The sequence below is a fragment of the Pezoporus flaviventris genome, unplaced genomic scaffold, assembly GCF_033815535.1.
Source record: "Pezoporus flaviventris isolate CSIRO_AGI_PZ_B2104156 unplaced genomic scaffold, CSIRO_AGI_Pfla_v1 ptg000002l, whole genome shotgun sequence".
Taxonomy (NCBI): Eukaryota; Metazoa; Chordata; class Aves; order Psittaciformes; family Psittacidae; genus Pezoporus; species Pezoporus flaviventris.
Window position 1 is genome coordinate 56,930,343 of NW_026892550.1, and position 26,702 is coordinate 56,957,044.

At 43.4% G+C, this 26,702-nt stretch overlaps 1 protein-coding gene across 4 annotated transcripts in view; it reads left to right on the forward strand.

The window, feature by feature from the left end:
- Positions 1-14,724: 14,724 nt before the first annotated feature.
- Positions 14,725-26,702, forward strand: part of RASGEF1B (RasGEF domain family member 1B) — a 30,946-nt gene continuing 18,968 nt past the window's right edge. The window contains exon 1 of one of the 4 annotated variants that reach the window (XM_061479362.1): positions 14,725-14,813. Coding sequence is in view for 2 of the 4 variants with exons in the window: in XM_061479378.1 (XP_061335362.1) it covers positions 20,052-20,096 (45 nt within the window). In the remaining 2 variants the exon portion in view is untranslated. Of the gene's footprint in view, positions 14,814-19,879; positions 20,097-20,707; positions 20,811-26,702 lie in introns of those variants that run through there. The other 3 variants (XM_061479378.1, XM_061479356.1, XM_061479371.1) reach the window with 3 other exon arrangements.

Consider the following 26,702-nt stretch of genomic DNA (forward strand, 5'->3'; position numbering starts at 1 on the left):
AGGTTTTGAAAGAAATATATTCTTCCAGTTTTAATTTAATATAGAAGCACTGACTCCAAAAGCATGATAGCAGCAGGAAAGCAGAAATCTGTGTTTGACTAAACCTTGGAGAGCAGCAGTCTGCTAAGTACAGCTGCAAAGAGTTAAATGAACTGTTGCAAGCATATGTAGTGTCAGCAGTTGATTTGTAAAGAGGCTGTGGCAGCAGGGAGCAAGGTTTTCATTTTGAAAATATGAGGCTCCATGCTTCAGAGGACACCAGGGCCAGACTCTATTTCCTCTTCTGTAGTTGCCTGATATTTAGATCAAATGAGCTACGTGTTATATCTAAGCTTTCTGTACTTTCTCTTGCACACCTCTGAAATAATAGCAGTTCTTGAGCTGGCAGAGACATTGGTGCTTTGACCTGTGTCAGGATTTTCCACCAATATAGACATAAGAAATGTTATCAGCACGTTCAGTGATGTTGTGATAATGAGGTCGCAGCACAGCAGCTAAAGCAAGAGAACAGGAAGTGCTTCATTTGCTGTAATATATTTTGAGAATGGGAAAAGTGGTTTATTTCTGCAGTTCAAAATCTCTAAGACATACCGTTTCTGAGGTACAACTGAATGAAGGGACCTCATCTTGAAGTAATGGTTGGTGGAGTATAATTCATAGCAGCCCAGTCATTAAGATGGTTCCTACTGAATTCAGTGAAAACCTCAGTCTCTAAATCCTGTTTTTACTTCACTCCTCACTTGGTGCAATGCATGAGGAAAGTTAGATGGGAAATCTTGCAGTATGAGCAGCAAATCAAATGACCTTTAATGCATGATAAAATATCCCAAAATAAAACTATTCAACATATCCATGTAAGCAAAGCTGGAATAGATACTCAGAAAAAGTATTGTTTTCTATGTAGAATGCTCTTCTCCTCTTTCACACCATAAATATTCTAAGTTGTCTTCTTTCCCACTTCTCAGCTTCTTCACCAGATATGGGCTGGGTTTAATAACAGTTTGCCCCTTCACCGAAGCTCCAGTCAATGTCAGTTTAAAGCAAAAACGGAAACACTTCTTTAGGATTAATGTGTTAGTGGTTTATTTACTTCAGAGATTAATTTTAATTTAATTGCTGAGATACCAAGGTTTGTGAATACATGAGTGGGAAGACGGATGCTTCCTAATGTGCTCCTCTGCAAACTCACCACACTTAAAAGAGCCGCCTTGCTTGCTCAGCCTTTAATCCATAATAGAAACAGTTCTGAAATGCATGTGTAGGCCCAACAGCTCCAATTCTGGAACAAGTGACTGCTACTTTCTCTGATGTCCTTGGCTTATGTTATCCACCTAGCATTTACATGACTCCTCCTTTCTCCACTGAAATAGTGCAGTTTTATTCTAGATTCAGAACTGTTATGACACCCTGGTTGAGGAGAAAAAAGAGCTATTTGTTTCAATATAGCATAAATGCTATATGTTTTTCTCTTACCCTAGGCAATCACCTTGTGCAGGGAAGGGGAAGAAATTCTGGTTTTACTTGACAGGTTCTGTAGAGTAAGTTTTATTAGGTTATCACATAGGTCAAGATATTGTAAAATCAACTGTTTAGCTGCAGTGAGGCATGAGGAAAAAACCTGATATGCTGTTATTTATATAGAGAACTTCTCTTGTATTTGTAAGGGCTTTAGAACAAGGACAAACTGATTTTCAGCAGAGTAATTGTAGTAGCGGTAGATATTTTGAAGCCAGCTCTAGTCTTGTTAACATGAGTTAACAGCAAATCTTACAGTATCTGCTATGAAAATCTGCCAACGACTCTGGCAGCACACCCTGCTTCCGGGCTTGTGCAGAGCTCTGTGCCACCACTCTAATACATGAATTTGCTGCATAAAGTAACCATCCAAACTTGCTTGTGAGTATGTTTATTTTTGCTCTCAACAGCTCCTTTTAACTGAGGTGAAGATGGTCTCTGGCTGGGGGTGGGCAAAGTGTGTGAAATTGGGTGCCCTGGTATCTTCATCAGAGTTTTTTCTAAAAACTGAATTCCACAAAACCACGTTACTTATTGTTTTACAGCCTTTGCAGGTTCATGACTGGTGAAGGAATCTCAGCGCATTGCAGAAGACTAGAAACAGTATATCCTAGGGTCACTGTATATTCAAACTGTGCTTACTCAGCTGAACCAATGTGAAGCCCATTTCTCTTTTGAGAGAAGAGGTTGATTTTGTTTAAATTTATTTGCTTTCTAAAGACTAACATGGATGCATAAATTAGGAATTGGTTTGACATTACTGCTTCACTTCTGAGGTGGACTACCAGGTCTGCAAAAATCAGATTTATAAGGCTGCTAATAGCTGTTGTATCTTTGCTGTCTGGCTAATATTGGTCATCTGCTTTTTTCCAGTGGGTGGGGATTTCATTACAACAGCTGTTGCTTCCTCTTCTCTTTGACAGACATTTTCTCTCCATGACATTCTGTTTCTCAATGAAAGCACAGCGGTTTTTCCAAGTGAGCAAGCATTATTTTTCATTTTGATGAATCTTTTCCTTATATAAAGCAACTGAAATCTTGATACATTCTGTCTGAATTGGCAGCGTTTGTAACAAACTTTAAAACTCTTGTCTGTGCTCTTGTATCATGTCTCAATTACTGCAACACCACCTGATTCAGTGTCAAAACCATAACATATTTACAAAAAAAAAAGAAAATAAAAAAAAAATGACAGTCTTATTTCATGGATTTCTAACACTTTTGCAATGTTATTTTTCCGGGCAGTTACTCAGCGCACTTCCTTTGAGAGGTCTGAAAAAGTTTCTTCAGAACAATAGGCTATAATTTGACCCTGAACATCCATCCTCTGGCTGAAACGAATTATCACATTCAATAGCAGAAGGCTCCTAGAGATACTGACAAGCTTTCCAAGTTGCCTATTTTTATTAACTATTTGCTAGCATAGCAGAATTCTGGTGTGTACGAAGGGGCTTTTTGGTGTCGGTGATTCCATTGCCCCTGTAATTATATACCAGGTTTTACTATTACAAAATAGCATTTTTGATCAAACTTACTTGAATTCTCTTTCAAGCTGCTCTTTTAAATCAAAGCATTTGAATTTTTGAGGTGTTTGATACTGCCTTTGTTGTTCTTTTAATTTGCTAATTTTAATATCAAGGACCCAGTGGATTGTTTTGTGAATGTTTTCCTTAGAATTAATGGGTTCTATCAAATTCCATGTCATAATGTTTTACTCACCCACAGGGGTTCAAAGACTGTAGTTTGACTGTAAAAGAACTTTTCTTTGTATATATTCTTTTTTTGTACATTTCTTGGCCAAGGAGGTTGTGAATGCTCCATCCCTGGCAGTGTTCAAGGCCAGGTTGGACAAAACCTTGGGTGTGACACAGTTTAGTGTGAGGTGTCCCTGCCCATGGCAGGGGGATTGGAACTTGGTGATCTTAAGGTCCTTTCCAACCCTAACTATTCTATGATTCTACGTACATTTTGTAACATCTCCCTTGATGTACCATGAAAATACACTATTCAAAATAAATAGGTGGACCTAGAATTGTATGAGGAAATGAAAGATTTATGAAGAAGAGATACGTAATACTGAATCTACTGTGCTTATCATTGGTTCTCTGCAACTTTCCTTCCAGCATGACAATCTACAAAAGCTTGGTGCTTTATCAATATTAACCAAAGATTATGTTTGATTTAGCTGTAGAAGAAAAAGGTGTTATTTCACAGACACTGAAGGACAGGGTGTTAGTTAAAAGGGAAAACTAATTCACTGTGATCTTGGTCAAGGGTAACACTCTCAGGATGAAATAAAATCTTTCAAATAGGGTGATCAGTTACAGTTCGGTATTGATGGGAACTCCACTAGCAAGGTTTCTTGTAGAAAGAAGATAAGAAGGGATGCCCTGAGGTACTGTTCTGCTCAATTTTGATAAACCAGGCATCAGTAGCCATGTCTGACCAAACCAGCACATGCATAATTCACCACTATTGACGTATCTTAATTACTAAGTGCAAAACACTTCTAATATCAGACCTGTATACAAAAGACTGTCTCATGTGATCATTTCTGTAGAACAGTTTCTGTTGATGATTTATAAATGTCTTATCTATACACAATTTGAATGACATATCAACAGAGCCCTGTAGGAGAGTCTTTGGGAAACTCCATATGGATTGTTAATGCACGTAAACACACAAACTGGAATAGGTGCAGCAGGAACTGCTAAGGGGAGCTTTTAGAAGCCTGAAATTTGAAGCTCTCGGGTCCTGTAACAATTCATCAAACACTTCATTGTGAAAGTTCAGTGACCAAGTTTACAGACAGGTGACTGCCTCAAGTAAGCGCAGTATTTTATATTTGTTGCCCTCCTCTGCGTGCATTCCAGGACCTTCATGTTCTTCTTAAATGGTGGTGATCCCTTCTTTTCCAGTTAATCACGTTCAGTCTATAAACCAGTTACAACCTTCGTGCATTGTATTTATAACTGTGATTCTGTTCTCTGAATGCTTCCTCTTTTGGCTACCTCTTCTATGATGGGGCCAAGAACTGCACCCAGTACCCAAGGGGAGCCTGCGCCAGCGTTGATTCCAGCAGAAAAATCACCTCTTCTAAGGGGCAGGTCATACTGGGTGTCATGCACCCCAGGATGCAGTTTGCTCTCTTGGCTGCCAGGGCACATTGCTGGCTCACACTGAGCCCGCTGCCAAGCAGCACGCCCAGATCCCTTTCTGCAGGACTGCTCTCCGGACACCTCTCTCCCAATTTACACTTTTGTGGCTGGCATTCCTCTATCCCACCTGCACAATTCAGCATCTGCTCTTGTTCAGTTTCATACCATTGATCTTTGCCCAATACTCCAGTCTGTCTAGATCCCTCTGCAAGACCTCTTCTCTGTCAAGCGAGCCAACAGCACCTCTCAGCTTAACATCATCAGCAAACTCGCCAACGATGCATTCAACTGCTGTATCCAGATCATTGATAAGAAGATTGAACAGACTGGACGTGGTATAAACGCCTTTATTGATGCAGTACGACCACAGGGATTAATTTCCAGGGACACCCAGCAGCGGTGCCCAGTGTGTGGCCGCCATGGGCAGGGACATCCCCCTGGGCGTCCTGGGCACAAGGAATTCCTCAAGGCCAGCATGCCAAAGGCCTCTCTCCAAAGCACGCTGGGTGAAGGGGCAGCAGCAGCAGCAGCAGCAGGGCTGCGGGGACCCTATCAACCGTGTGTCATAGTGCCAGCACATGCCAACACAGCATCACAATACCCTGGGGCAGTATAAAGCCGGTGCCCTTCAGCAGGGCTTTGGAGCTGCAGTGCCAGGCACTGGAAGGGTTCTTGCTCCCAGGGTCTATGAGGCCAGTGGCATTTTGCTGTTGTGGGAAGCCCCTGGGAGGGCTCTGGGTGGAGGCAGAAAAGGCAAGCGCAGTGTCCCCTTGGAGGCATAACCTGCCCATGGACCAGGAGCAGGTCTTCCTGACGTGCTCAGGGAGTAGCCGATCACCAGCCCAGCGCTGGGGTCAGGAAGGAATTTTCCCCCGGGGCAGACTGGCACTGGCCCCGGGGGTTTTTTGCCTTCCTCTGATCACTGAGCATGACCACTTCCCGGGGCTCCTGTGGTCCTGATGCTCTGGGTTTATCGCCTGGTGCTCATGCACCGCGAAGTTGGCCCTTCGTGTCCTGCAGCTGGGGGGGGGGGGGAAGGCTTCTTTTGCCCCCAGGCTGGACTAGCGAATGTCCCCGGGGTTTTTTGCCTCCTCTGCAGCCGAGCACAGCCCCTTCATGGGGCTCCTTTGGGTCACTGTGGCCCAAAGGCAGCGGCTCGTGCTCCACGCAGCTGGCCCTCGTGCCCTGCATCCGGGGGGGAGGCAGCCTTCAGCACTCCCAGGCTGGCCCCAGCGTGGCCCTGGGACTTGCTGCTGTCCTCTGTAGCACTGAGCACCACCCCGAGTCAGGTCTTCCCCGGCCCTTTCTGGCTGGGTTCTCCCACTGCTCTCGCCCCACCACGGCACCGCTCCTGCCCCGGCTTTCCTCTCTCAGGCTGCAAGGGAGGCCTTTTTCCAGATAAACTGAAGGATGCTGCAGCCTGCTGCTGGCTACGCATGTGCATTGGGTTAAGGCTTGTGAGCATCGCCTCTGACAGATTTAGGAAGAGGAAATAGAATCTAAGCTAAACTAGACTGAAATGAACTAAACTAGACTGAGATGAAAAAAGCAGCTTGATTTATAAAGAAATAAAGTACTCTTTGCACCTGTAATCTGATTTGTGTCTGCTTTGTGCCTTTGAAAGCATTTCTGGTGTTAAACCCCCTTGGCATTTTAGGTAAATAACGCTCACATCATCATACAACTTAGCTAGAGTGCAGGGAATCGAATGGAATGCACTCACCGAATTCCTTTCATGCAGGCTGTCAAACTGCTTTCATTCGTAATAAATCTTCCTTTTTCTTCACTGATCTGCAACTGAACACCTTAATAGTAATAAACCCATTATTATCTTATTTTTCAGCACATCTCTTCATTTTCCTTGTCTTTTCTTTTGAACTAGAAGTTTATTTTTCAGCACACAACGTTGGAAAATACACCAGCTCGCTTCACAAAATAGCAAGCACAGACAAATATGTGTGCATGCTGAAGTCATACTTCAAAACAAAAGAGTGGTTTGTGAAGTACTGAAATCCTTTGTGCACTGGTTATGTGTGGAGATGACTGAACTCTAGCCAAGTTTTTGAGAGAGCAGTCACGTTTAGTAAACATCTGGGAACATATAAGGCTTCCTACAAGTCATCTGGTACAGAAGCTACTTACTGTAACCACTGCTTTGAGGTTTGTCTACGAGCCATCACTGCTGTTTATTTCCTCTGTGGCATAGCCTGACGTGGTTGGTATGGTTGGAAGTGACAGAAGAGAATGTCTTTCAAGAAAATGTCTTCTTTTTTTTCTCATCCATTAAACCATACTCCCAGGCTGACTACATGCTAGGCACACACAAAAGAGAAATAAACCAAGTGCTAGCAAAAACTTTAAGCAAACACAGCAGGATCATTTTCTCATTTTGATAATCCATTCAAATTGAGACTACTTCCTCTTGTGATAATTGCAGTACAAGACTCAGCACTCCAAAGGCAGTTCAAAGCTCTCCAATTCCAGTTCAGCAGTTCAGGAAGGGTTTATGAACATGACAAAATTCAGGAGAAGGGTTGGTTTTAGCTTTGAGAGGGGGTGGTTTATTTGTTTTAATTTTTCTTTGATTTTGTTTCGGTTTTGTTGGTGGGTTTTTTTTTCCCTGAAGATTTCCTTTGTTTGTGTTTGCTCTTTCCTGTTACTTTCTCAAACCAATAAGCCTGTTTCTTATAGCCCATATCCCAATTGTATTGCAGTACAGGGAAAGACCTCCAAATCATCTGTGGCCAGAGATCAAGCCTGTTTGTCTGGAATAGCAAAAGGTGGCCGTTCATTCAGGTAGGTGATACGTCACTGCATCACCCCTCCATCAGGCTTTCCCAGCTGCAAGGATAGCAAAGTTTAGCGCACAAGGTTTTTTTGGCTGCCCGCGTGAGTGTAGTGAGTCCACAGAACATTATTATTCAAACCCTTAAACCTGTGTCAGACTGTTAATGTCTTAATGCTTATTCAAGTGTCAGGAAGCCCTGGCAGATGTCAGAGTAAATGGGTGGCTGTCAATAAGGAAATTACTTGCCATTCACAGAGTGATTGCTGCTGTCTGTCGGGTAGCATTTGAGAGGACGTCAAGCTCAAAGAAAGGGTGAGGAAGAAGGAGAATTTGTAAATGTTTCCTTGTCTTGAGAGGCTGAAAGAGAAGCCTCCAGCAATAGCAACCATAAAACAATAGCTAAACAGAAGTAAAGATCAAAACATCCAGCTTTGGAAGAATGCTACTAAAGGAAGGACTGGGGGCTTTTAAAGCTTAAGGCAGTTGTCATTGACACAGCCTGAAGCATTTGCAGTTATCCACTAGGAGAAGAAGCTAGATCACATTCATCAGTACTCTTGTTTCTCTACTATATGTACACGATGTGTATATCATCAGACACGGTCCTAAATGAGAGCTTTTACCCATAGTTAAAAATAGCAATTGTGCAAGGTACCATTTCAACTGGTTTGCTTTGAAGTTAGGCACGTACTAATCCACAAGGCTCTGACCTCTTAAACCCTCAGAGGACTTGGGGATCATGGCTCAATGTCCAAGTGGAGATCAGTGATGAGTGGTGCTCCTCAGGGACTGGTATTGGGACCGGTGCTGTTCAACATCTTTGAGCAACCTGGTCTACTGGAAGGTGTCCCTGCCTGTGGCAGGAGGGCTGGAACCAGACAATTATTAAGGTCCTTTCCAACTGAAACCATTCTATGATTCTATGATCAGGTTTGGCTCTGTTCTAGGTGTTAGGCCTTCACACGCTACATCATCTGCCTCTGAAAATGCCTCATTTTCTTTAGCTTTAAGACAAGGTGGAATATTTTCCAAATTGCAAGTAGATTTAAAGATTTATTAGTTGAGATACTTGTGGAAGTTTTATGTAAGTAAACAGGAAACTTCATTATTGCACTCTGGACAGTTTATTCCTTTGGGACAGTTAAACGGTGGCCATCAATAATGCTAGTGATTGCAACGAATTAACAGCTTCTCTTAGAGATAAAAGTCAGGATTAAGCTGTACTGAGTTGGGATCAGCTTCACCAACTTTCTGTGTCTCCCAGCTTGTAAAGAACTAGTGAAACATCATGCGCTGAGCTGCACTTCTTGTGATGGTTTAGGACTTTTTACATAAAGTGTCCCAATAGTACTGTCAAAGTTATGTTCACTAGAAAGGAGACAGAGCAATTTGCTCCTTGTATAAATATATTCTACAGTAGGTCAAATACTGACACTTTTCATTATGGCTAGTGGTTACACACTGCATTAACACTGAAGGATTCAGTGAGACTCTCAAGTAAGAAGCAGCCTATAAACTGTCCTAAAAAAAAAGAGGGTTTGCTTGTCCTTGAGAGCTTGAAGACGCTTTTCCAGCATAATTTCAGCCTTATCTGTCTTAATTTATGGATACATCACTCACACTTACCATACCTGGAGAAAGGTTAAGTTAGATGCAGTGAAAGAAAAATGAAGATGAGACTTGTGACAAGCCATTGGTATATTCATCTTTCACTGCTTGCTTCACACAGAGGTTTCATAGGAAAAGAAACAGGACTGTGTGGTACCTTACAAGGGACAAGTGAGCAGGGCTTCAGAATGGCTTGCATTGTCTTCTGGGGGAGAAATTAACACTCATGAAGGATGTCAGTCTTTCCCTTCTGTTCCCACCTATGTCAGCACTTAGCCTTGTCTTTCTCAAAGGTGAATGGCTTTAGAGATTTGATGTCCACTTAAACAACAGAAGTACCTTGTCAAGTTCAGGTGTGTGAAATGACTGCATACAGCCCTCCTTTCAGAGTTCTCTCCCCCTGAAGCACTGAGGTTCAGGAGGTGCATATTCCTTTCACTAGCCTGCCAGATGACACATAGTTTGATTCTTTTGTGCTTTGCTTTGCTCACCTGGGCAGTGCTTACCTCCTTTGCAAACGGTATTGAGCTCCAATGGAAATAAGGCAATTTGAGAGATGTCACCGTTTTAATTTCTTCTGTAAGATTCCTCCTTAACTATATGTCATGGTTATTATTCCAATACTCAATTTCCTTATCATATCTTCTCTCTCTCCAACATATAATATTTGATCCTTCAACTTTTTTGTCAAGTTTTTCTTCCTTTTCACGCTGTCTTGATGCTAACATGGAAGGCACTGAAAATACAGAAGTCTCTCCATCTTCTCAGTTCTGGTGCCCATTGCACAGAAGGGGATCACTTCACTGCAAGTCCAGCTCAGCCCCTGGAACCTGGGACTGATGCTGTCAGTCATGAGAGGGTCTGAAACAAGCATGCTGACAAATTCTTACATATGTTCTTGCATTAAAGGCAAAACATTAGAGGCAAATTACAGCAAATGTTGGTTTTTTTTTTTGATTTTCAAGTCCCTGTCCAGGGCTTTGTCACAGGATGTTCTCCTTCAATAGTTAATAGTAACAAATAAAAAGCTATAGTCAACACAGGAACACAGGCAGTAAGAGTAGATTTTTGTCCACCACCTTCCCAGCATAACATAAATAACTTTTTCTGAATTTTGCCCTAGCCTAAAGCAGGCACCTGCCATCAACACTTTTAGCTCCAATTGCCTAACATCTGACAAAGCTGTAAACAGCTAAAATCAAAGTCATGTTATGAAAAATCCGTTACGAGAAATGTCTGCTTAGCAGTCAAGTGCCCTGAGTGATTGTACGTCTCTTAATCTCCACATACAACCATTGCACTGTAACACCTCTCCATCTAAACATTGAAGACTGTGCTTGAATCACCTTGTCAAATCTGAAATATACACTTAATTTCAAACCGGAAGCCAAGACAAAGTTTAAGTGATTGCTGGATTGGTCTCTCTAAATGTTTACAGTGAGAATTGTAAAGTCAAACATGGTCAAGAGTTTTGATACCTGCTCAGCAAATAACTGCACCTGTGCAGGTGTCCTGATTTCAGCAGCAGCTATGTGCACAGGTTTAAGTGTGTGCTAATGTTGTCAGACTAATGCTTACTTCTGAATTTCAAACAACTGACTTTAACTCCTTCCCTTCCATCCATTTGTATCAAGAGTACTCTTTGTGTACCAGATTCTGATGAGTACTTTTTGAAATGCCAGATATGTTGTGCCTTTTTTATGTAATATGACTTCTCTACAGTGAGTTTAATGCCACTTTTCATTAACTTTGACTGTCTTCTTACTTAAAACCACAGGTTAGTTTTGGCAAGCATTAATAGCTCTTAAGTGATTTGTAATCTGTTTTTAATATGCTTCTAGTTCGAGTTCAAAATGAATAAACATAGGGCTTAAATGAAACCTGATGTCTTTCTGCTTTATGTGAGGAAGTGCTACAAACCACAGGGTAAGAGTCGATGTATTTGCTCAGCAACAGGTACTAAAATGGAAAAAGAATGGGTACTGGCTGTTTTGTCTTAATTATTCTTCTTTGATGAGAATGTTCTCTCTTTATGCTTGAAATTCAGCATCACGTAACTGTTACACAGACGATGCTTGCAGGATCTAACCAGTCAAAGATTACTGGATAAACTGAGGGAAGTGGTTTCTGGTGTATCACATGGAAATGTTTGGCTGGGACCCATAGCATAAGCAGTACTACATGGGATTAGGAAAAACCCAGAGACAGGGCAGCGACGGGGGGTAACATGTAGGTTGTTTAATCAGTAGACAGATTTTCAGCCACATGATGGAAGTCAGTCCACAACCAAAGCTGCATGTAGCTAACAACTCTATTCTGTGTATTCCCAGGCTTGGTGATTTTTCTGAAGTTTCTTTTCCTGAAGTCATCTGATGCCATTAAATATGCTTTTCCTCTCCATTCATTATATATTCTTATGTCTTGGGGAAACACTGGATTGTATGAATATGTTGGTAGGAAGCTACTAGTCACCAGAAAAGTAAACAGAAATATCTTGGAAAAAAATACATTTTAATTCTCTATAAAATGAATTTAAATTGAAATTTTGGGAGTTTAACGCATGCTTCTTTAGCAGTCCATAGAGGTATTGCTGTTTCAACCTGCCTTTTCTAGAGTGGGTCTGAAAGCCAAGGAGCCTGGTTACAGCTGGCCAAATCTGTAGCTTGTTTGCATATGTGGGCCCTGAGGTTTTAAATGTCTACTAGATACAACAATCTCTTTGTCTCCTAACATACAGTTTGTTTTGAAGTAACACAGTTCATATTCAGATGAAAAAAAAATGGTTTTATGGTAATAATGGAGATACAATGGGGCTGTGGATGAAATTTTCTACAACATAAATAAACAGGAAAAGCAGAGGTCTTCTTTGCAGTCCAAGTCTGTAGCCTGTATTTCTACCACAGTGGAGAATCACAGGTTAAAGCCCAGGCTAGATGCTGGGTTTAATGCTAGTAGATCTAGCCTTGAGACCCAAGCCTGCATTTTAGGAGAACATTGACTGCACAGAACTTGTTTAGTGAGCACTGGTCTAACTGGTTTATTCAGCACCCATCTAGGGTTTTTTGGTTTAGTTTTCATTTGTGCTTCATTCTCCTAATGTGAGAATTAAGCACAAATTAATTGTGTTGCTGTTGTGAGCACTACCATATAAAAATTGGGAACAATAAACAAGCCAAGCAAGTGAGCAATGCAGACTGGGCATGTTCGCTCGAAATGTTGACTCATAAATGTACTTCTTACCTCCTTACAATCCTTTATCTCCTCTCAACCCATGCCAAGCTATTCATAACCACTTGCAATATTGTAAATGGGGCCTGAGCAATGCCAAGCACAGAAGACAAATTACCTCGCTTGCTTAACATGATACTTGACTACAGCCCACTGAACTGTAGCATTTGCCAGTCTTGCAGGAGCACAGTGCTGCTGATTCATGCACGGTGTTGTACATTGCAACACTCCATGCTCCTCCGGGATAGTTTTCTCTGCCAAGGAGTCCACAGGCTGCTTGCACCAAAACAAACCAGGAGAGATGTGTCTGTACATGCGATTACTTCGGAAACTATTTCTGCTTTAATCAAAGTTCATGTCTGAGAATGCGTGAGACAAGGGGAGGGGAAAAACAGATGTTTGTCCTCGGATCTGAGAAGGGCGAAAGGAAAAGGTGAGAACCCTTTCTCTGAAGTCCAAATCTTTTTCTAGGACATTTCTTGCAGGTTTCTTGTAGGTTCCATGTTTCTCTGAAGAGAAACAGGAATCAGGACAAGAAATAGTTTATTGCATTAGGAAACCTGTCACAGAGAGGAAATGAAGGTAGAAATATCACAAGAGCAGAGCCTGAGTGTCCTGGTTTCAGCTGGGATAGGGTTAGTTTTCTTCCTAGAGTTCTGGTTTCAGTCTGAGAACAATGCTGGTAACACACTGATGCTTTAGTTGTTGCTCAGTAGCACTTACCCAATCAGACTTTTCAGCCTCATGCTCTGCCGTGAGGAGGGGCACAAGGAGCTGGGAGGAAGCAGAGACAGGACACCTGACCCAAACTAGCCAAAGGGGTGTTGCATATAGCAGCATGTCATGCCCAGTGTATAAACTGGGGGAAGTTGACCATGAGGGGCCAATCACTGCCGTGGTGATCAATTGTATTGTACATCACTGTTGTTTGTAGGGTATTTTACTTTCCCCTTTTTGTTTTCTCTCTCTCTCCTTGTGAATTCCCTTTTTATTGTTAGTATTACGTTGTACTCTATTTTAGTCATTAAATTGTTCTTATCTCGACCCACCAGCTTTCCTTTTTTCCCCATTTCTCTCCCCATCGCACTGGGGCAGAGGGGGGTGGTGAGTGAGCAGCTGCGTGATACTTAGTTGCCAGCTGAGGTTAAACCACAACACGGAGGAAGACACCTAACACCATCCTCTGATACCCTCACCAAAGTGGGAAAAGGACCAGGATACGTGTGTAAGTGCTGTGACTTCTGACTTGGCACTGTGTCATCTTCCTTCAGAAGTAACACTGCAGTATCATTTTATTATACTTCACATGATACGTGACAGTGTGCAAAGGGACAGAGTAGGCTTTTGTGTGAACCCAGAACTCAGACTTGCAAGTAATTTGTAGAATCCACAGTAAGATCACATGCAGCTGAAAGTCCCAATTCCAGAATGGGAATTATGTGGGCAAAAGCATTCAACTACTGGAGACAGTTTTTCTTCAATTAGTGAAAGATCTGATGCATGTCACTAGCTTCACATGTGAAGCATGAGCTCTGACCTGGCTGCTGCCTCACAGTCAAAAGGTCTTCACTGGGTGTTCGGGGGAGGCGGCATTGCAGGATGGAAAGTTGGTGTACTGCTGCCTAAATCTCAGGTTCAGCTGCACCTTAAATGTGTGCATGCAGCTCTGTTTCCCTCGTCTCAGAGGGATTAGAAGCACTGCAAAAATCTTGGTGAATGATAACAAGGATCATCAAGAGATTTAGATGTTTATGGAATGACTGGGTAGACCTGGACTTTCCAGTCTGGAAAAGTGGTGACTGAGAACGCTATGCAAGATATGGAGAAAACTCAGTGCTCTTAGAGAGAGTGAGTAGGAGCAAAGTGTTTGTCACTCCATGCAAGAGCAAGGGCATATCAGATGGAAGCTAGTAAGCCGAGTTATACGATTATACATAATCCCACAGTGGTTTGTGCTGGAAGGGACCTTAAAGATTATCTATCACCCCGGCCTGCACAAGTCCTTTTTGAAGCCTGTTGTGGGTGGGCTGCAGCCGGCGCTGGATGAGTACTGGAAGGACAGATCCCCAGCGCGCCGCGTAACAGACAAACAGCACTGGGCTCAGGAAATCCCCTGCGCTGAAAAGAGAAGCTGAGAGGCCGAGTGGAGGCAGTACCGTCCGTTTATGTGTGCCCGGCGGGGCGGAGCGGGGCGGGACGGGACGGAACGGAGGAGCAGCCCTCCCGTCTCCCGGCGCTCCGCCTTCCGCCCGCGGAGTCCAGAAGAGAAAAGCGGCGGCTAAGGCAGCCGTGGTGAGCTGAGCCAAGCTAAGCCAAGCCCTGCCGTGCCGTTCTGTGCCGTGCCGTGCCGTGCCGTGCCGTGCCGTGCCGTGCCGTGCCGTGCCGTGCCGTGCTGTGCCGACCCGTGCTGTGCCGACCCGTGCTGTGCCGACCCGAACCAAGCCAAGCTGTGGACGATGTGCTCCTGCAGGCAGTAGAGCAGCGGCTGGGACTGGGAGATCCTGCGGCCACTTCAGGTACTGTACGGAGTGTCTGCAGCGTTCGAGTGTGCGTCTGTCCATCCATCCATCCATCCATCCATCCATCCATCCATCCATCCATCCATTTCTCCGTCTTCTTGCTAGTCCCAGCAGGATGGTCGTTTTCCTTCTGGTGTTTATATCCTTACAAGCTACCCGGTTCTGCACAGCCAGAGAAGCTTGTTTCTGGGAGATCAGGATAGTCGGGAGAGAGACCAACCAGCAGGAAAAAAAAAAAAAACAAAACAGCAGAAAAAGCACTTAGCAGTGCAGTGGTTGTGTCCTTCTCCCTGCCCCCTTCCTTGTATTAAGATGGAACGGGGTCCTAAAACTGCACGATGCGATCTTTCTGTGGCTATAGTCCTGGGAGAAGCTTTCCCCGTTTGTTCTTTCTTACGCCCATCAGCTCAACTGATGGCTGCTTTTTTGGATGGGAGGGATGAAAATGCAGTAATGTGCCAGATTGTGGTTGTAGGGCTGTGTAAAATGGGTGTGTGGCAGGACAGGTAGGGGGGTGTGTGGTATCACCCAAGTGTGTTTATGAGCTTCTCTTTTGCTGGGCATCTGCTGTGTGTGAATGTGGTAAAACTTTAAGTCCCCGCCCGTGGTGGATGAGGTGGGAACAGATCAGGGGCAGATGGAGAGTGGCTGTTAAATGACCCAAGGCCAATGTGTTGCTTGTCAGTGACATTTACTGCGCCTAGGCCAGTCTGTAAACTAAGGCAGTCCTAACAACAAGCAGTGCCTCCCTGTCTGCCTGTGTGTAAAGCTAAATATAGCATTGAGGAATAAGGAAAACAGTTTCAGAGGAGCTGAATGCAGCAAAGGAGAGCTGACTTCTCTCAAAGGAAAAGAATGGCCTGAAAAGTCAAAAGAACTATGAACAAAGAGGTACTCTGTGCCTCAGGTAGACAGCTCTCTGTCTAAGTGGGAGGTGTGGAGGGGCTGCTTTCAGTGAGACTGCAGGTGCGGTGGACTAACACAACATGCTGTCTGTGAGTAACGGAAACTTGGGCAAGCAGGACCAGGTATCTATTCTGTCTGTTTTGAAAGCTGAGAACAGCATTTGAGGGATGGGTCCTTCAGACTTATCTTACAGCTTCCAAATAAGATGTCTTGGAGAGAAGCTGGTAATCAGCTGAAAATCAATGCTGAGTATACTCTAGACAAGTGTCTAACTGGTGGGCTGTGCTGGAGAGACTTAATAGGTAAAACCCAGCTCTGATTTTGGAGTAGTGATGGAGATATTACTCCCTTAAACATGCAGGACTGAAACAAGCCACTATAGGTTCTCTTAACTCTTTGTAAAAGAGGAAAGAAATTACTGTTTTATTGGGGGTTAAAGCTCATAGCAGTGCCACACACTGGGTAAAATGCTTTTTAGTATGGTACAATGAATCCCCACTGATACACGCTCTTCATGGTTTCTTTCTGTGGAGGTTTCTGGGGGCAGCACAGTGTGGTGTTATGCGTGCTCCGGTTGTATGAGTTATCTAAACAGTCCTTGGGGAATGCAGTGAATCATTGTACCTGTTCGTGGTCTGTAGGGTGAGCTGCTGTCACACCTGTGTCAGAAATGACAAGCACAGTTCAACAATACCCCATCAGCGAAGGAATGTGAGCTGAAAAAATAAATGACAACATGGGTAGGATCCTTCTTTAGCTACCTTTGACCACATGGCTACCTGGGCATTGGTGTTACCCTTGGGAAAGTGCTACAATGCTAAATGGTTAAAACCTGTTAGAACTGGTACTCTCAAGCACCTCTGAAGTGATCATCTATGGAAGAGTTAAGTGATGTGTGGGGTCAAAGATGCTGAACGCTCCTGATAGCAGAGACACATCGTGGCTGTAAGCTTTTCTGAGTATCAAGCTCTAGGCACCTAGTGCAAAGAGAGGAGGTGTAAGAAATATTGGATGGTTCACACCCTGGAGATTTCCTATGTAAATCAGAGGGTTTAGAAACTTTTTCTGTGCAGGCTGCAGTCAGTCAGCTAGTACGGATTCTAACTGGAATGCCATTAGGCTTTGAAAACGTGGGGGGAGCTGAGTGAAATGACTTGGGTAAGAGCAAGCTTGTGGTGTTCATCTCTCCTGCACTCCCCTGATGCGGGTGTGTCCTTCTTTGCAACTGTGTCCCTGCTTAGTTTGTGGGGCTGACAACTTCCATTAACTGTGATCATTCTCACCCATTTGGAGAGATTAGCGTCAGAGCTCCAGCATTGTGCAGAGTAGCTGTCATAAGTGGTTTAATTTGAAGTATGGTCTTCATTTAAAGCATGGTCAGCATGGCAGAAGTCAGCTCTCGTTTTTTTAGATGATCCGAACCATTTATTTCTTTCTATCTTTATGCAGTGTTTCTAAATAAAAAGCTAATTTTGCCTTTGTCTCAACACATCTTCCTTTTCTCCAGTCATTTGAGCACTTTCTGCTGTTCAGTAGATGGTTGGGCAGTACAGGAAGAAGCTGTTGGTTTGCATAGGTTGCCTGTGTTTCAGTGAAGGAGGCAGAATTTGTCCTTGCTAATACTTAAGCATCTTTTCCCGAATGTTAGTAGATATACAGGTGTACTCTGCAAGCACTGACAAGTGTCCTTTACTTGGCGTGGGTTTGTGGGACTGAGCCACATCATCTAATAAACACTTGGCTAGAAAATGAGCTTGCAAACAAAAGTTCCAGTCATTTAGCAGCCACAGCAAGGACAATGCCTAATATACAAACAGGAGGCAAAGACTACCTCTTGCTGAAAGCTATTGCTAATTTCTCCTCTATTATAGCTGCTGTGAGAAGTAGGATTAAAAAAACCTGAAATCACTACAGTGAGGAACATGAACGGACAATATTCAGAATGGCAATGTTCTTAATTAGAAGATTAACAGGATCATGGAAACAATGCAGCTCACTCTTAACTAAGCAGCTCTAGAATTGCATTCCATGATTCAGATCCACGTGTTTTGACTGTTTTGATTCATTAAAATGCATCTTCTCCCAAGAGTAAAATGTTCCCCAGGTCACCTGCCCCTCCCACAGGGCCAAGTGCTCTGCTTGTGTCTTGTCGCATCTGGAAATAGGGCCAGGAATACCAGGTTACTTGCCAGGTGAGAGGTGAGCCTGGGAAGCTGTGAGTCTGCATCAGCCAGCACAATGAGACACTTAGATTCATAAGTAGTAAGACAGAGGATAAATATGCTTGAGTCAGACTGGGGAGTGGGATATTTTCTGAGATAATTGGTCTCATTGATACAAGGCCAGGTGCTTTCCTCATGAAAGCAGCACGCTGACCTGACAGAACCTGCCCATCAGGGCTGCAGGTTGGTCCTCCCTCAAACTTGCTGCAGGAATTCAGACACCATTAGGCTGAGTTTACAATGATCTCTTCACAACCTGAGCTGCTATATGTTTGTTCAATACCATACCTACTGTGTGTTGACTTAATAGGTGTAATTGTTTCAAGGCAAGGATACTTTGACCCATTAATTGCAAAGCCCAAGGGTCCACCTCCAGTCGAGCATGAGAATTGCTGCTGGGTCTCAAAGGCTGACACAAATCAGCGCTTGCAGTGTGTGAGTGGAGGAGAGTCCTGCTATGGCCCTGCCTATACTAGGGAAAAAACCCTCTTCAGTCAGTTTGGCTGGGCTTGATTCTTCTTGTTTGGCTGGAGTTCTTGATTTCCCAAGGAGTCAGTCAAGCTGACTGTAGCTAGCTGTTTTACAAGTACCTATACCTCAGACCCAGCTCTGGTCTAGAAACCACTGGCTGACATTCAGCCCAGGTATAAGTGGGTGTGAGGCAAGTGTTGCTGATCTGTATACAGATCTGTATTTGCTTTCTTAGCCACTTTGCCAAAGTGGAACCATCTCTTTTATCTTCAACCTAGGTGTTAGAAGGTGTATTTGTTTTTTTGTTGCTTTGTTTTTTTTAACTGAAGTATTTCTACTACAGAAACTACACAGGTTTCAACCTATGTCTGTGTCAGTAAAAATTCTGTTTATGGAAACATAAGGTCTTAGTAAATGGAAAACCAGAGATTATGTGAACTGTTCACCTTAAACCAGCATTTTTACTGCATCATCTAAATGAAAAAGAGACGTATGGTGATGAGGTTTTAGGTAGAGCCAGTTAAATTACATTAAGTGCTGTTATTTCACACTATTACAGCCTGCTGTTGTAAATTATAACTTGGCTTTCTATTATGATTATAAAAGGGAATGGTGCTTTCTTCTGAAGCATGCTGTAGGTTTCCCAAAAGGCCAAGCATGGATGTCTGCAAAGAGCAACATCTTTTGGATTCAGAAGGTGTCTGTCTTTGATGAGGTTGAAGAAGGAACCGTGTCAAGACAGCTTCATGCTTAAGGCCAGTACTGTGCTTTTGGCATTAATACAGTGTGATACACCTTCAGTACCCCTTTAGAAAAAAGATCTTGGAACTTAATGAAAGGAAATAACCCCACACTAATCCGTCTTTGTACTGCCAAGCACAGGAATGCAGTAATGAGAAACTGAGTGACTTGACTCAAGCCACGTGTGGAGCTTGTAGCAGAGTCAGAAGGAGATCCAAGGTCCCAGCTGCCATGTTTATGCACCGAAAAGATTCTTTCTCTATTGAGTGTGCAGGGATCTGTGAAGAGTTCCTGATGAAGCTAGTTATCACCATGAACTAGTTCAGACCCACGCTTAGCTACTGCCCGTGCAGATAAAGAAGGTAAATCTGTTGCCCTAGGTCACTTGAGATAAGTTAGGATTACAGAGGTTCACATCCTTGTCGCATAAAATGGAACATGTTCCCCAAGGTTAGTGGGCATGTATTACCATGTTGAAATCAGTGATACTTTTCTAATGACAGCGTAGGGAAATCTGCTTCCGTCTCTATTGACAACATAAATTTTCTATTTTTTCAGCTTGAAGTACGCGTGAGGCACAAAGTATGCTACAGAAATTATGAGTGTCAGGGCTCTGATTCACTGGTGGAGATGGCATAGCACGGGTGACATGGCAGATCCCAGCCGCCCACCCCACCCCATGCCCCATTCCTGGACAGCTGAGGGACTGTGAATCAGCTGCTGAATCATTCAGTTCACAGCGTGATGTTCTGAAGTAAATTATCACTGCTGTTTGCTTGCCTTAAAACTCCTGACAGCAAACTGCAGCCATTCATCATCTGATTGATGAGCAGCAGTGCGGGAGGCTGGGGAGGTAACCTCCTCCGGTCCATAGAGCTCTGCACCTTGCTGGTGGATGGGAGCCCTGATGGAGCCAGACTGCCGCTGGCTGAATAGACAGGTGGGATTTTAGGCTTTTATGACTGTAATACGTAAGAACAAATAGCAAAACTTTTCTGTACTTCACATGGTGCTATTAGGGGAATGCTGTGTGCTTCTACAAACCCACCTTGCTTCAGTGAGTTAGAAAAGCATAAGGCTTTTGTAGCGTGCATGTGCTTTCTTTGCATTTAATATACTCGTACTCTTATTTCAAAGCTCTCACTTTTGCCCTGCAGCCTATTTTTTGTGCTGCTCAGCCACCAGGCTGGCTGCCTTTCCTGATGGATTTGGAACAAAACGTAACACACAGGACTGCAGAGATCATACTCAACTCGTGCGCTCATTTGGGTTTAGACAAAGTGCTTGGAGGACAGGCCATTTATGAATTTTACTAAAGGAAATAGTTGGCGGGGGAAGCTGTTTTTTAACATAGTCCCAGTATCAGTTGTCTAGCAAAACTTCTTTGCTTTCAGTCCAGCTGTCTGCTCATAAATTTAGGTGTAAAAGAGTAGCTACATGCATTGTCTGTTGTTTAAGATGGGCAGTATTTCATTGCATGCTTTGGCTGGTCAGAGGCCTTTGTGCATCCTTTTCCATTTTATTCACTCTGTAAATCACTTGAACTTCACAGGAGTTGCTATGGAACATGCAATGGACTAAACTTTTCTAGACTCTCTGGTGGCTTATGACATATAATTACTGCTGTTCTAATCCATCATGTCACTTCTAACAGGTACTTATCCTTTATGGTTCATGTTTTTAAACTTCTCCTCTGAAACCAGTATATAAAAAAATAATTGTAGGTTTTTCAGAGATTTACAAGGTTAAACACACCCCTCCCCCACCACCACCACCCCCACCCCCCCATTTATAGGAGAACAGCCTTATTTTGTCCTTTTCAACAATTGTGGCCTCCTCAGTTTTAACCTACAGATGGAAATCTCAGCTGTGTTGTGATGATGGCAAGATACAAGTGTTGAGAAAGCTAACACACGTATGTTCTTCTTTTCATGTTCTGTGTTTTAACTCTGCTGCTGTTGTGTGTCCAGCAATACAGGCAAATTGTTTCATATGCTTTAGTTGGGAGGAACATATGTCCTGCCCTCTCCCTTGGCCTGGGTAATTTTCCTGTGATTAGGATTTTTTCCATGGTATAGTTTGCCTGCGTGTGCTTGTCTGGTACTGCAGCAGTGCTGTGGCATGGCCACCCTCAGCATCATTAGACTTGCATCGCTCTTCCTCACCCACAAAAGAAGAATATGGGGAAAGGGTAGAAGGGGTGTTGATTCTTGAGGGGGGGGGAAATGTCCATGTCCCTCAAGCAAGGGACATGGATTTATAGCACATCGGCATTAAAAGGATCTTGTTTTCTTCCCTTTTCCACCCTTTTTCCACAGATTTTGAGAAATTTGGGGCATTCTTAACCCCCCAGCATTTTTCCTAATGCTCCTAAACATACACACAAAAGCATCCGTATCCATTCATATCCATTTTGCAGTTCATTATCCAAGGACTTCAGTCTTGAGTGATTCAGGATCTGCTTAATTACTGTGCCAAAGTTCTCATACGCAAGTTATCTGTCAGCAGTGCTGCATCTGACCTTGCCACATAATCAGCTGGATCTATTTATAGATCCAAGAAAGAGTTCCTGTTCACATTCAGGAGGAGAATGCCTTTCATTGAAATTCAGTTCCTGGTCTGCTCTTTGCTCATTGGGGTTTTTCTTTTCCTTTCCTTTTCAGGCTATTGCTGCCTGGATAATTTTTTGAGAACTTTACAGAATTGTTCATCCTCTGCTGTTCTAGTGAAAATGAAGAAGTATCTCAGGGCTCAATCAGGTTTGTTATGCCTGCCTCAGGTCTTTGTTTGCCCTGCAATTCACTGGTCTCCAGTATGTGCAAGATGTACTTCTACAGTTATGTCACTGTTCAGCAGTTGTCACCTATGAATAGTTTTAGTCCTTTTGGTCCTCTCTGGTGGATTCCTTTTGAGTTGCTCTTGATCTTGCTCTCCGTTTTAGGAAAAAAGCCCATGTCACTCCTCTTTCCATCTCCTACATTATTATGAAGTACCATTCTGTACTCTGCACCTTACAAGGTAATAGGAAGTATTTCTAGGAAGGACAACATATAGGGGGGGAGCTGTAAGTCAAAGTTGGTGCTGAATTCACACTACCTGATTTGTATGGCAAATTCTTCATGGAAGAATGGAAGCAAGAAAGCTTGAGCTGGGATAGTTCTGTGAATTTAGTTTCTGCAAGTAAGGCATATGGAATACCGATAGGGGAGGTTTTCAGTTTTCTTCTCAATAGCTTCAGCTGTAGAATTTCACTTTATGTTTCAGTGCAAAAAAAAACAAAAACACCCAACAATGCATTGTAAGCAAATCGAACACACCCCACTGTATGAAATGCAGCCAATGCTCTCTGTGTCTGGTATGCTTTTGCTTTGTGTAGCCTGTGTTACTGTCTGAAGTACTCCACTCTTTTCAGAAACACTTAAGAGAAAGCTGGATGTTGCTGGCAAGCACCTAGTCTTTGCTTCCTTTCTGTATTTTAAAGCTGAGGTTCATTATGACTTGCTCAGACTTTCCCAGGTTGGTGCAAGCTGTTAAGATTCATAGTCCTTTCTCCAGCAGTCTTTTGTTTTGCCATACCTCAATATTATAATAGCATCCTTAAGAATAATGTGAGATGGTAATCACCTGCTAAATGTGGTTTGGGGTTTCTGACTGTATGGTAAAGCAGCTCTGAGGGGTTGCAATAGCGCACCTGAGGTTTGCATCTTCTATGAGGAAGGAGACATGTCTTGGGACTCTCAAATTCACCCACCATTCCTCTGGTTGAGGGTTGTAGTATGGGAAATACCTGTATATAACAGAGGAGCTGAAAATGGCACCTTTTGTGGGTGTTACTGAGCCCTCCAGTGGGTGCTTCAATAAAGGATGCAAGCTCTCCATATTGTTGGTTTTGTTTTGTACACCTGACATACAGATTGATCTCTTTAATGTAAATGAAAACAAACTAATATAACCTTCCACTGTTGCTGGTAGAAATCTGATTTTTTTTATGTTGCTGAACATAGAGGTTTGGACAAGCACTTGGCAGCCTGGAGGCTATGTCTCTAATTCCCTTAGTATTGCCAAACTGCAACTCGGCTCCTGCAGGAAATGGTGGGGGTTTGAGCACATTATCTTGGGCTCTGGCTTTCTATCTACATTACTGTTACTGGAAAGGTTGAGACCTCTTTCTTGTCAGAAGCTACTCAGAGTCAGAATTTGGACCTTAATGCCCAAGATCTCATGTTCTCCATAATGATACTAAATGCAGAAAAAGTTTTATTCCTCTTTCCACAATGCAGAGTTATCAATGTCTCTCTGTCACAGGAGAACATCACTGGTAGAGCCAGGAAATTATTTCATTGCTCTTTCCTTCAAGTCAGATCTTTAATAAAAAAAAAACAACCCACCACTCTTTTACTTCTTAAAAACACAGCCAAAAAAAGAAAAGAGAGGAGCACTAAATGTTTTCCATATTAGTGATAGACAAATGTTTCCAAAGGCCAGTTAAAAAGTTCCAGTTTTAACTCTCAGGATATTTTCATGAGAATCATATTTCCAATACTTTTTTTTTTTCTCATTCCTGCTTGTCAGACATTGCTGTGGTTTATCAATATTTTTAGGTGCCTAGATCACTCTAATCTATATGCCAAGGCTTTGTGGACCAGATTCTGCTCTGTGACTAAATTTCAATTCCACTCGAGGTATTCTGAAGGCAGGGTTTGGTGTTTTTAGCTCCTGAGCTAATTAGAACTAAGCATGCTGCTTTGTGTCTCCACCTCCATATAAAATGCAGCACAAGAGTCAAGGTCATGGTAATAAAGGAGTCCTGCTGGAAAAGTGCATGTGCTGTATGAATCATCCTGTTGGCTATGCTATGTTTATCTATGTCACACTTTGGTATCAGCCCTTTTCATCACATGGAGAACATGTCCTGAGTCTTGTTCGCTTACAAGTGAAATCCTCTTGTGTCTGAATGCAGACCATACAGAATGTCTCTTAGGTAGTACAGTTTGATATGTCCCTGAAGCAGAACTAAGCTATCTCTATGAAGCAGCTTCCTTGTGGCAGGTACACCCGCCCCAACAAAAGCCCTGACAAGGACTTGACCAAAGCCCATGGAAGTTTCCCTGCATAGACAAGATCCTGGGATTGCTCGCTGCGTGCGCAGCTCTTGTACCACCCATATGGTGTTGGCCAGTGGGTACAGGGGCAGGAAGCTGGACCCTGAACCCATGGGGCTACATGCCCATATCTGACCACAGCTCAGACTCGACCAGGTTATAAAAGGAGCCCCACTGGAGAGACGTTTGGAATGACATTCCTGAAATAGATAGCGAGCAAATGAGCCAATATGTACCTTTTGGGGCCAGATTTGAGCATTTTATTGTTATGAATCAGTATTTTTATTAATGACCTCATGACTTCTGTCTTTTGATGAGGCACTAGGAGGTTCTGTGGGTCTCAAATCAGGTTTTGTCTAAAGGAAGATCCACGGGGTCTTGGGAGTAATTGTTGTGTTGAGAGCTAGGGGACTGCAAGCTGCAAAAAAGTCTCAGTCCCTTTGGGACTTACTAGAATTGGAGCACTGCCTGCTGACCTTTTAAAAAGCCTTGTATTTTAGTGGGTAGTAATATATAGTGTGCATGTGTAAGATGAGGTAAAATGAGGAGGTGGCTGATCTCTTCTCCCCAGTAACAAGTGATAGGACAAGAGGAAACGGCCTCAAGCTGCACCAGGGGAAGTTTAGATTGGATGTTAGGAAAAACTGCTTCACCAAATGGGTGGTCAGGCAATGGAATAGGCTGCCCAGGGAAGTGGTGGAATCACTGTCCCTGGAAGTGTTCACAAACTGGGGAGATGGAGCACTTAGTGACAGAACATTCTGGATTTGTCCAAGTCTGTGGTTTGCACTTTGCAGTCACACCCATGGTGAGCGTTGCACAGCAGGAAAACCTAGGAAATGCTGCAGAAGGGAATGCTGTCAGCTCCCTAGTAATATTTTGATTCTTAAACTTTGCTAGCCTTGCAAAGAGCCTGAAAGACCAAGAGTCTTTATGCATCAGAATCATAGAATAGTTAGGGTTGGAAAGGACCTTAAGATCATCAAGTTCCACCCCCCTGCCATGGGAAGGGACACCTGACACTAAACCATGTCACCCAAGGCTCTGTCCAACCTGGTCTTGAACACTGCCAGGGATGGAGCATGTTCTATCATTACAGAGCGTGGCTGTGGCAGGTGGGTTGCACTTCACCTGCCCAGTGATTTGAACTCTCTTGTATGAGAACCTTGTTTTGTTCAATCGCACACCTCGTTCCCTTGTGCTGTGGTACATGTATTTACTTTATTCTTCTCTTCTCCCAATTCTTTGGGCTGGATGGCACTGATCGGTGGTTGAGCAGCTGCGCAGAGTGACTAATGTCACTTTTCAGTCATGGATACTCCTCACTCTTTGTCATTTTAATGCAGATATCTTTTGACATCTCACAAGGTGTGTTTAGCACAGGTCATGTGGGCCAGAAGGCTCTTTTCACCATCCACCTCTGTCTTTGCAACCATTTTTGGCTTTCTCTTACTGTTTACTTAGTGAATCCCTCAGTCCTGTGCTGGTTTGAATGCCTGCATTGTCTGGACATGCTGCCAGCAGCAAGTCTGTGGCTCTCTGTGTGGTGCTTCAGGTCCCCAGGAATCTAGCTAATAACTTAATAGCTTCTCATCTCCACTGAAAAGTGCTTTGTTCGGAGTTGTGGAGCACGCAGATGGCAGTATGCTATTTATCTCCAGGCTGTCACATCACTAGTTGTTCTCAAAATGGGGTGCCTTTGCAGACTTGTGTTTGCTGAGGTCTGTGGCTCTAAAGAGCCTTTTCCCAACTGGGATTTGATACAATGGAGAGAAAAGCAACAGCATCTGCACTTACAATGGTGGCTCAGAGGCATTAATGCTTTTCTCAGGCACATGCACATGCTTGGTCAACACATGAGCACAACGGCCTGTGGATATTATCATCTCTCAGTTTGGTTTCCCTTGCCTCACAGTTGTGGGGAGGATGGGAAGCAGTGTGCAATACCTTTATGCATTTGATCTGTCCTCCCTGTGAATGCAGATAGGCTAGGAGCACTCGTAAGCCAGCAACTGCTCTAGTGGAGTTAAAACCAGAACTCATTTGTGGTTAAAATTAGGCACAAGCATAGCTTGCAGTCAAGGCTATAAACCCCAGGTTCCCTAAACTGGCAAGCACTGCTACTCCCAGAAGGCAGAGGAGGGTGGAGGAGAGGGAAGTAAAGTATAACTCAACTTTTAAGTAAGCAGGGGATTTATCTTTTGGCTTTGCACATCCTCACCAGAAGAGCTCTTGGGTGGTCATAGTCCCCTTGCCATCCACCCACTACTCTGGATGACTCAACAGCCTGCAGCACAGGGTTATCTTTTCCTTGGTAAGACATTTTTATTCCACAGGCACGGAGATGCAAACTGATGAGTAACTGCTTTATTTTTCCTCAAGTATTAAGAAAATCTGAAGCTGGAAAACACAGGGCTGTATTTTTCGTATTGATGCAGAATTTG